We start from the raw sequence: 11,217 nt of genomic DNA, 5'->3' as shown, positions 1-11,217 counted from the left end.
CAGCCCAATTTCTTCCTTCAGGGCTCTCCACCGAGGAAAAGTGACGCCAATACAAATCCTTGTTTGCATTCTCCGTCGGTCACTTTCCTTCTTTGCTAATAGACCTTCAGCTGAACGTCCAGGCTTTATCTTTGTGGTAGGATCCACTTCTGAACCATGTCTCTGCCGCTTCTCCACCATGTTGCGCTCTACCTCTTGCTGTGACACTCTCTGCTCGTCCTCCCCCTCCCTTCTTGTTGTGAGGAAGTATTTCCTGTGCGCCAGGAGTGTCGCCGGTCGACACGCATACTAAAAATGATATATATTGAAAAATACTGCAAGATGTTAGAGGAGCCGATCGGCTTAATCAGCATTGTGTCATCTCCTCTAGTAGTGGCTTGGGTGAAACGGACATTTACGGACCTGTAGAAGTTACGCACTATAGCTTTAACAGTGGGATTTTAAATTCAATTCTGGATCTTACAGGGAGCCAGTGCGGTGAAGCTAAAACAGGAGAAATTTGATGTTGTTTCTTAGTTCCTGTTAGTGCACGTGCCGCTGTGTTCTGAATTAGCTGGAGAGTTTTTAAAGACTCATTAGAGCTACCTGATAATAGGGAGATACAGTAATCCAGCCTAGAGGTAACAAAAGCGTGGACCAATTTTTCTGCATCTCTTCGGGTCAGGATAGGCCTAATTTTCGCAATATTACGCAGATGAAAAAACGCAGTCAGTAAGGTTTGTTTTAAATGGGAATTAAAATGGGAATTAAAAGACAAATGGTGGTCAAATATTACATCAGGAGTGAAATGCTGAAAAGCCGTCATGTAGCAGGTTAACCAAGGCTTGATATACATACATATTCACTGTCAGTGTGCTAAATGGCTAAATGATGCTGGGGACAGTACTGATAGATAGGTGGTGCTATAATCGTGCTACAGTACAGTCATACAGTATAGCAGCATGACCTTTGTCTCCAACTAAATCTCAGCCTGTAGATCAAACAGTTGGCCGTTAACAGGTTGGTTATTTACAGACAACATTTTGCCTAACCTTAGAGATAGAGGAGCTCAGACATCCACAGGGAGCTCTGAGTAGAGCCACTGCTCCTTCGCGCTGAAGGGGGCCGGTTGAGGTAGTTCAGGCATCTGATCAGGATCCTCCTGGGTGCCTCTGGCTATCGGTGTTATGGGCACGTCCAGCTGGTAGGTGGCCCCGGGGTAGACCCAGAACACACTGGGGGGATTATATATTTCATCTGGCCTGGGAACGCCTCTGGACCCCCAGGAGGAGCTGGAAAGCGTTGCTGGGGAGAGGGATGTCTGGAGTACTTTGTTCAGCCTGATGTTCCCGTCACCTGGCCCTAGATAAGTGAATAAAAATGGATGGATGGACTTAAACCTAAAAAAAATCGCTAGCTATCAATCAGGTGGCTGTGGCTCAGCGAACAGGGCCCGTATTCACAAAGAATCCTAAGACTAAAAGTAGCTCTTAGTGACGTCATTCTAAGGAAAAATCTTAGAATTCCTCGAATTTTAAGATTTTTCTTAGAATTTTCCCTTGGTAAGATAAAAGTTATTCACAAAGCATCTTAGGCCTTAAGAGAGCTCCTAAGGTGAAAAACTGTTAAGAGGAGGGAGGAGCACTTTTAAGAAGCCTAAGAGTGTCTTAAACAGAGAAGATGGTGGAAAGACAGAGAGGAAGGAGAGATATTCTCCGTATATTGAACGACAGTGATTTAATAAGATGCTACCGGCTTGATCGTGCAGAGATAATGTTTGTGGTTGATCTCATCAGGGATGAGCTTACTTTTCCCACCCAGCGTAGTAACGCAATCACGCCTGAGATGAAGGTCATCACAACATTGCCATACCTGCTACGGGGAAAATGCAACAGTGTGTAGCAGTGATGACTTGGGTCTGTCACAACCCTCTGTCAGCAGAGTGGTCAGTCAGACCATTAGGCTACGTATTAGGCTCGTATTGCTGCAATCTCCGCTCTCGCTTTGGATTGCAGCACGTAGGAGAGCTTCTCACACTCATCGCTTGTGCGTAAAAGGAGAGGGAACGACGCATTGATTTGTCGGGCAATGAGCTCCCAGGTCTGCCTCTTCCCTTGTGCCGTGATCCCGGGACCGAATTTCCCTCTTAAAACTCCTTTGTTCTCCTCCACGAGCTGTGCCAACAGCAGGCACTGCTCTTCTGTCCAGTTCGGCTTTCTCGTTCTTTTTTTCTCCATTTCATTCGTTGTTTTGGTCATTCTGCCAAATCAAACCGCTTTTTACAAGGAGGCCAGCAATCACAGTAATTGCTGACAGCTGAGTCTGCGTCCACCATTAATATCAAATAGATTAAGTAGTAAAATTACCAGCATGGCGAGTAAACATAACAATAAGCAAATCAATATAATAATCGGCATGTGAATGAGGTACGTTCAAACATTTTGAAGCTGTGTAACAATTAATTTAATTTTGCTGAGTTTCATCATCATGACATAAAATTATTTTCACGATTACACATTTCTTAATACAGTCTAAGTTCTATGATCGGTTGATTTCACTGTCCATTCATTACTAGGAGCGCTTTTTTTTTTTTTTTTTGTAACAACCAATCACAGCTTTTAGAAGACTGCGTCATACCTAGCAACGGGATCAACCACACCTCCTCACTAAGATAAACGTTTCTGTCCCCTCCTTGCTCAGAGTTGCTCTCAGAAACTTCCTGAATCACTCTTAAGCTAAGATTCCTTGCTAGGAATTTTTAGGCTAAGTTAGGAGCTCTCTGAGAGGACTCTGAGAATCTTTGTGAATACGGGCCCAGGTCGTCTTCTTATTGGAAGATCATCAGTTCAATGCCAGGCTCCTCTAGTCCTTATGTCAAAGTATCCTTGGGCAAACCCCAAATTGCTCCCGATGGTCGTACCATTGGTGTGTGAATGTCTAAAAACTGAGAAGTAGGTGGCACCTTGTAAGTTAGCCCTGGCCACCAGTGTGTGAATGTGTGTGTGCATGGGATAATGTTACTCATGGTAAAAGTACTCAGGTGTCGTGATCCAGACATCCATGCATGTATAGATGTCCACATTATCAATATCTGTCCACCGTGTTGGGTCATTCATCCACTTGGACTGGGTAAGACTGAGGGGACATGATGGTGATCAACCCTCATTTATTTAGGTATCAGGCAGGCAAGGTTGTGAAACAATTATTATAAATGTCTGTAAAACAAAAGTTTGTTTAATAACAAATAAATGCATCCAGATGTGTCAAAATTATAATCCAAATACACATCAAATTGCACTGACGTTTACAGGATTTTTGGTTTTCTATCTCCCAAAAAAGGGCCACAGCCTTGACTTTTTGCAAAGTACCTGTGTGTGCTGGTTTGGTCTACTGGCATATGCAGCAAGTAAAGTTACCAAGCGCTAACAGTTAGCTTGTTTGGGAAGTGTGTGTTTAATAATGCATGGCTGTATCATTATGTGGGCCACTCATTTTAAACTACTTTAATAAAGCCATGGCATTGGGGTAAGATATTATGGAAAAGTTATGGAAGGGTTTTGAAAATTAATTGGTATAAATGTGTGTATTTGTGCTGTTTTTCAGGGAACCATCACACTGATCCTGGCTACAGACATGGCACGACACGGTGAGATCCTGGACTCTTTCAAGCAGAAAGTCGACAATTTTGACTACACAGATGAGGAGCATGTCACCTGTGTAAGAACACTTTGATTTAAAAACAAGTCTCAGCGTGCTTCTCACTCCTGCAGTTCTGTTCAGTTGATCTGGACCAAATATTGTGACATTTTAGTTGTTTTAATTCATTTTCTTTTGACTTTATAAAATGAACCAAGAAAAGTAAATATGAAGTTATACAGACTGTAGGTAAACTCAGTCATCGGACAGTTTCGTGATGTCATCCAGCACAGACAACCATGAGGAAATCAAATTATACTACACGGCAGGCGTTACTAGATTTTGAAAACTTATCCTTTGATATTTGAGAGTTACAAGTTAAGAGTTGAAAACAAAATCCTGGAGTTGAAAAAAGTCTTGGTTTTTCACTGTAGTTATGCATGCAGAAGCACAGAACTGAATGGGTTTTTTTCCCACAGGATCTGCGTGCAAACAGTATTTTTGTCTTAATTTTAAATAAGACGTAAAATAATGTGATTATGATGAAATATGACTTAAAAGTTTAGATGTGGTTATGTTACATGACAGAATCCTTACCCACACTTGATGTGTTCAAGGACTGCTGACAATGACTGCCGTTCCTCTGTTTTTGTAGTTTCTGGCTATGATGAATTATGTGATTTCTGCGATTTTTTGCCTTTGGAAATGGCATGGGGGTTTCTGGGTTCAGATGGTATTTAAAATAAATACAAAATACAACCACTTAAAGCTACTCTTACCTTTCTTGCATTTCACACATGACTTAGAAAAAATGTGAACATCCACAACTCCCGTCTCCCTCCAAAGTCCCATCCCCCTCCTCCTGCAACTCCACCTCCCTCCAAAGGCCTACTCCCCCCTCCTTCATTATGTCCTCATTATGTCTATGATAGACTAGGCGTTGGCAAAGTAGCGTTAGATACACAGAAGAGGAGAGCGAGTTTAACATGCCAAGAGAAGAGCAGAAGAGAACGCAACCCCGGAGTTTTAAAACTCAACCGGAGTCAGTGATGACTGATGAGTTTTAGAATAAGGGTTAAGTGTTAATAAGCGGTTACATCAGTCGGAGGCCTCCACGTGAGGAAGACAGACCGAATGCAATGATTGGTCACAGTTTTCTTAGAACCATATGAGAATGGTACAATTATGAGTTTTTATCTCTGGTGGAATTCACTTATATTTTAGGGCCCTATTTAGATGGTCTAAAGCGGACAGAGGAAGGCGTATAATCCATGTCGCAAGTGTCATTGCTATTTAGATGCAGGCGCAGTTGTCATTTTCATGCCCTGCACCCTCTTCGTCTAACTAGCAAATGAACTTGCGCTTCTCTGGGTGTGTTAGTCTAAAAATGAGGAGTGGTCAGGCGCAGTCATGGCGCGTTGCTAGTTAGATGAGGTAAAAAGCAAATGCGCCAGTGACCCAAAAACCTGGTCTAAAGTCAATTTCGCTGTTAAACAAGTTAGTAATATGCTTCTCTAGGCGGGTGCACAACGTGCGTGCACTCTGCTCAGACACACACGGAGCAGCCACACATATGCAAAAGATAACAAATAAAAATATGATTACAATGTGAAAGGTTATTATTGTGCACATTAAAATATTTATATCAGAAACACGTCTTAATGGTCAGTCATTAATCAGAATGATCTAATTGCAGTAATAATCAGGATGCTGGGGAGGGAGCTGGGCTCTCTAACCTCCTGGGTTAAAATAAAATAAATTGAATAATTTACAATTTGTTGACAGCGTTTCTCTCATGTGCGCGCACTCTCTCTTTCTCTCTCGCAGTCTCACTCTGTTTCTTTTTTTTGGCTTTTCTAAGATGACAGATGCTGAATATATACTCCCTATCTGATGCTGTGGCTGTTTGTGGCTGGCTGAGAGGGATGTGAACTCATTAGTTTGCAGCTGTGTTAATCAAATCAGGTTGGGTTTCCATTAGGCGTGCCAAACGTGCCAAACAGTGCCAATCCGCTTTGATCTGACATCAGATGTGACGGGACAGTCGATATAGAGATACATTTATCGTCTCCTCAGCTGTAAAACGCTCACTCTTTCCAGTTGGTAGGTCCGCCATCTAACTAGCTCTCCGCCGTGCGCTCCAATCGCGCCTCTTTTAAAGGGAATGAGAGGTGACACTCTGATTGGCTTATTGAATGATACGCCAAAAACACACCCATGACTAATTCACAGAGTAAGTCCAACCCTTTTAGACTCTCCGCCATGGCGCACAGTCTGAAAACATGCTGTCTAACTAGCAAGTGACTGGGAAACGCCCATGCGCTGCACGCCTGGCGCTTTGCGTTTTAGACCATCTAAATAGGGCCCTTAGTGTGCCATCAGCTTATTAATAGCATTTTCACCTAAACAAAGAAAAGCGTAAAATTTCCAGAAAGGTAAGTGTCGCTTTAAATTTGTATCAGTCAAAGTCATTGCATTTAATGTAAACTGGCGTTATAATATGTGCCTGTACTGACAGTGGGCCTGTGCTCTGTGCAGCTGAAGATGGTGCTCATCAAGTGTTGCGACATCTCCAACGAGGTGCGGCCCATGGAGGTGGCTGAGCCCTGGGTCGACTGCCTGCTGGAGGAATACTTCATGCAGGTGGGTCCGCCAGAGTAGGGGAATATTTTCAAATGAAGCCATTTTGATGCAAACACTACAAGCAGACAACATTTCTCGCTCTTGCTTATATTGTTTCTAGGCTGAAAACCTCACAAACCGTATAAAGACCAAACCTCACAACAAAGTAAAATGATTTTTGGGTGTGGAGTTATTATAGGCAGGGCCATCTTCTGTAGGTATAGTCAGACGCCAGTTTTTTTCTCCACTTTTAGTACAAACATCCACTTGGACTTAGCAATGAACTAATTAGTTTTTGATGGTCAAAGATTCACTGTGACCTTGCATCCATTTCATTCTCATTTAACACGATATCTCAAAAATGCCCTAAAAGAATTCTGTCGAATTTGGCACAAACGTCCACTTGGACTTAATGATGAACTGATTTTGGTGGTCTAAAGTCAAAGGTCAAGGTCAGTGTGCCCTTACACAGTGTTTTTAGCCATAAACTGTGCTACAGATATTCTGTGCTGCCGGGGGGAAGATGTGTGTGAAGCATCCATGTTTGTACAGACATAGATGTTAACTGTAACTGCATCTGCGTTTTGACTGGTTTCATGGAGGCATGCAACCATGAGGCAGTAATTCTGGTTTTAATGCAAGACAAAATGCAGAACACTAACAAAACAACACCAGAAAGACAAGAACAGTGAAGGAGATAAGAGGATGAGAGGATGTTGGTTGTATTGAATTGTGTTGGTTTGATGTTGGTGTATGCATGTGCAAACAAAAGGATCTTTTTTTATTCAACAATGATTATATTAATAATAACAATCTTATTAAATAGAATAATAACCATGATAACAATATATTAGAAATTAAAATAATATGTAAGTAAGTAGTAAGTTGACATGATGATAATGATAATAGTTTGCAGTAGGCACAGGGGGGTTGAATGTGTGTGTTTGTTGAGTATATGTGTGATACTTGTAGCCAGGCTCCACTATCTGATGTTTGATATTTGATAAAAGATCAATATGACAACAGAAAAAGGAAACCATACGGCCATGAGTATTAAAGAATCATTAGAAGAAAAATTAATTTTTTTAAGATATGAACTCCCCCTTAAAGCTGTATATGTCACATGAAGTGTCATGAACGACCAAAGACTGTCATTAAAAAACATTTCTCCCTCCTGCTGTTAAGAGCCATATTGATGGTAACCTTCTGTCTATCTGTGCCTCTCAGAGCGACAGGGAGAAGGCTGAAGGGCTTCCCGTGGCTCCCTTCATGGACAGAGAAAAGGTCACCAAGCCGACGGCTCAGATTGGCTTCATTAAGTTCGTCCTCATCCCCATGTTTGAGACTGTGATGAAGGTGAATATGCAGGATAGCAATGACAGTGATGATGATGGTCAAAGTGATAGAGTTAGAAAGTGGGAGATGCACTGGTTATGGAGGTATTTTTCTCAAATGTAAAGTAGCTAGTGCTGTACCCAACTCAGAATTCTGTCAGTCAAATCAGATTCGGCAGTTGGTTTAATGCGGATATTGAACGATTCGGGGGGTTTTTCCCCCATGTCCACTTTTAAAGTTTGAACGAGCTCAGCAGGACATTCAGTGTGACAGCACCATTCATGTAATCTGGTAAACAAGTTAACGGCGCTAAAGGCGGATCAGAAATGTGCAACATTTTTTTTCAGAGACTACATATCAAACAAAAGCCTGAGACTGTGTGGTATTAAGTATCTGTGAGCTGTAAATTCATCAGAAGAGAGAAGATAATGTTATCTCAGAGCCTTATGTTGGAAAGTTTCTCCTCCTCTGTGCTGCTGCATCAGTCACAGCTGTCTGTACCAAAGAGTATTGCTAAAGTCGAGAGTGCTCATTCTGCAGGCAAATCTGGGGACCAAAATGTCCCCAGAAGTACACTACACTGCACAGCACACTGACTAGCAAACAAACAAAAAACTGCTTGACTTGAAGCAATCTCAGTCAACTGAGGGGTCTCTGACTGATGATTTGAATCTACGACTTTCAAGGGGCAGCCCTAGAAGTTTCAGTGTTGATCAGTACAGCAGCATGTGGGTCTTGTGGATAATTGGTGATCAGTTATTTCAACTTTATTGCTAAGATAAAATGTTTTCCTGTTAGTTTGATACAGCTCAAAATACTACGTTACCCATGAGCCTTAGCTGCAACTGCTTGAGGCATCAGGTCAAATGGGTTAATGCCCCCACCTAGTGGCAGCAGTGTGTTTTAGTGATAACTCCTCATCACCTACAAAGCCCTCAATAACCTTGCCCCCTCTTATCTCACCGACCTCCTCCACCGCCATTCCCCCACCCACCGACTTCGCTCTACTGACTCCAACCTCCTGACCCCCATCACTAGAACCAAGCACTGAACCTTGGGGGACAGAGCCTTCGCCGCCGCTGCCCCAACCTTCTGGAACTCCCTCCCACTCAACATCAGAAATGCAGACTCCCTACAGACTTTCAAATCACTGTTAAAAACCCATCTGTTCAAACTGGCTTTCCACCAGTCATTTTTCATTTTTCTTTTATTATCATTGACATTTTCAGCATTGTAAAGCATCTTTAAGTGTCCTGAAAAGCGCTATATAAATCTGATGCATTATCATTATTATTATTATTACTTAGAAATGAATGTAATTCTGGATTAATGATATAAAACATCTATAGAACATCATTATTCTACAATTTAGGGCTGATTTAATCATTTTTAATTGCGCTTGCATAGAGAGGCTACCATGTGGAGATAGCTCCACACTCACAGTTTCAAGTGTACAGAGTGTGGGAAAACAACAATATGCATGGTCAAAGCCTCTGGTAGTGAAAAAAGATGGCACACATTTGATGCAAAGTGGGGTTGATTGCCAGTTGGCACACTAAATGAATATAATGCACAGCAACAATTCTCCTTTTCCACAGAGACATTCATCTTTTGTACTTATGGTTCAAGCAGGAGAGTTTCACGGCCAATTAAACTGTGGAAATGCTCCATGTGCCAGTCACCTCACATTGCCTATGCAGAAAATAAACAGGACTTTTACACAACTTTCCCACAACTCTCCTCTCACTGCTTAGCACTTTGTGTAGGAAATGATGATGGCAGAATAAGTTTGATTTGGCCTAAGTCTTTCAAAGAATCTATACTGGAAATGAAGCTTCTGTCCCTGTTGGGAGCAGTTTGTGAGAGGAGCCAGCAGGTTTAAAAAGTCCAATGCTTTGTACCGACCAGGCACATTTCTGAACTCAGTCTGCAGCTTTATACTTCCCCGTCACTACATCTCAGAGGAAAACATGGTACTTTTTACTGCACTGCAGTTATTGGGAAGATGTATTTACTAGTTTCTCTTCAGATCAAGATAGAAAAGCAAACCAAGATATGATAAGCATAAAAAATACAATCTATTATTAAAAATGAAATAAGTGTCTCGTTAGAGGCCCTGGTCTTGTTTCTGATGTCCATGAGTTGTTAGCAGTTCCACCAAAAGAGATTTCCCCTCTAAACTTCTCCAATTAATATTTATTATAAGAACCATTTGACAGTCCCTCCAGGATGTGGCAAAGTTACGATTACAACAGCACAAATTCAGCCAGTCCCAGTGAATTAAGCGTGACCTTGCAAATTTGTCCACTGCAACTTCACCGCAAATTTTACTATTTGAAATAGATAAAATCTCATTGCATTGTAGAACTGCAAATAGGGTATTGATTCACTCAGCCCCTCTCTCTCTCTGTTTATCATGAGACTATTTCAAATATGTAAAATCTCATATCATTGTAGAGCTGCACATCGGGTATTGATTTACTCAGCCCCTCTCTCTCTCTCTCTCTCTCTCTGTTTATCATGAGAGTATTTAAAATATGTAATATCTCATTTCATCGTAGAGCTGCACATGGGGTATTGATTCACTCAGCCCCTCTCTCTCTGTTTATCATGAGAGTATTTAAAATATGTAAAATCTCATTTCATGGTAGAACTGCACATGGGGTATTGATTCACTCAGCCCCTCTCTCTCTCTGTTTAGCATGAGACCCCCCTCCCCCAAAAGTTACAAGCTCTTTTTTTTTTCCAGGAAAAGCTTTTAAGTGCAGAAGACTTTTTAAGGTAAGGATAATAAAACTTAGAATAAGTCATGTTACTGACACCAGCACCACACAGAGGCATGTAGATGATAGGGTTGCCACCCATCCCGTATAACACGGGATAAAGTAAAAAACTGAAGAATAAAAATAAAAATAAAATCAATCAATCAATTTTATTTATAAAGCCCAATATCACAAATCACAATTTGCCTCACAGGGCTTTACAGCATACGATATCCATCTGTCCTTACCCTCGCAGCAGATAAGGAAAAACTCCCCCCAAAAAAACCTTTAATGGGGGAAAAAAATGGTAGAAACCTCAGGAAGAGCAACTGAGGAGGGATCCCTCTTCCAAGATGGACAGACATGCAATAGATGTCATACAGAACAGATCAACATAATAAATTAACAGTAATCCGTATGACACAATGAGACAGAAAGGGAAACAGAGAGAGAGACAGAGACAGAGAGAGAGAGAGATGCAGGACAGACGGTAACGGTAATAGCTTACAACAACATTAATGAAAGTAATAATATTATAATTATAATTCTGGCTATTGTGGTACAATATGTTGAAAGTATATAATAATATCTGATAGTGTTATGTGACAATAATCATATGTGTATAATAACAGTAGAAGTATGACTAATGATAACAGCAGCAACAGGAGGCATCTGGACGGCACGTCAGTAGCACAACCACACACGTCACACTATCCAGGCACCGCTGCGATATAAGTTAACCTGCAAGACAGTGGAGCACAAAGGCTCCGGAGAAGAAGCCGAGTTAGTGACATGCAGTACGGCCGAGTTAGCAAGATGCAGTAACAGGACATGAGAGAGAGAGAGAGAGAGAGAGAGAGAGAGAGAGAGAGAGAGAGAGAGA

General features: G+C 41.5%; 1 protein-coding gene across 3 annotated transcripts in view; it reads left to right on the top strand.

Annotated features, from left to right (window-relative positions):
- Positions 1-11,217, top strand: part of pde9aa (phosphodiesterase 9aa) — a 160,855-nt gene that overhangs the window by 112,732 nt on the left and 36,906 nt on the right. For all 3 annotated transcript variants that reach the window (XM_050048350.1, XM_050048351.1, XM_050048352.1), the window contains 3 exons: positions 3,583-3,696; positions 6,154-6,258; positions 7,465-7,593. In XM_050048350.1, coding sequence (XP_049904307.1) covers positions 3,583-3,696; positions 6,154-6,258; positions 7,465-7,593 — 348 coding nt within the window. The remainder of the gene's footprint in view (positions 1-3,582; positions 3,697-6,153; positions 6,259-7,464; positions 7,594-11,217) is intronic.

This window comes from Epinephelus moara, chromosome 7 (genome assembly GCF_006386435.1).
Source record: "Epinephelus moara isolate mb chromosome 7, YSFRI_EMoa_1.0, whole genome shotgun sequence".
Classification (NCBI taxonomy): domain Eukaryota; kingdom Metazoa; phylum Chordata; class Actinopteri; order Perciformes; family Serranidae; genus Epinephelus; species Epinephelus moara.
The sequence above is the reverse complement of the archived record's forward strand: the minus strand, read 5'-3'. Positions and strand labels throughout refer to the sequence as shown.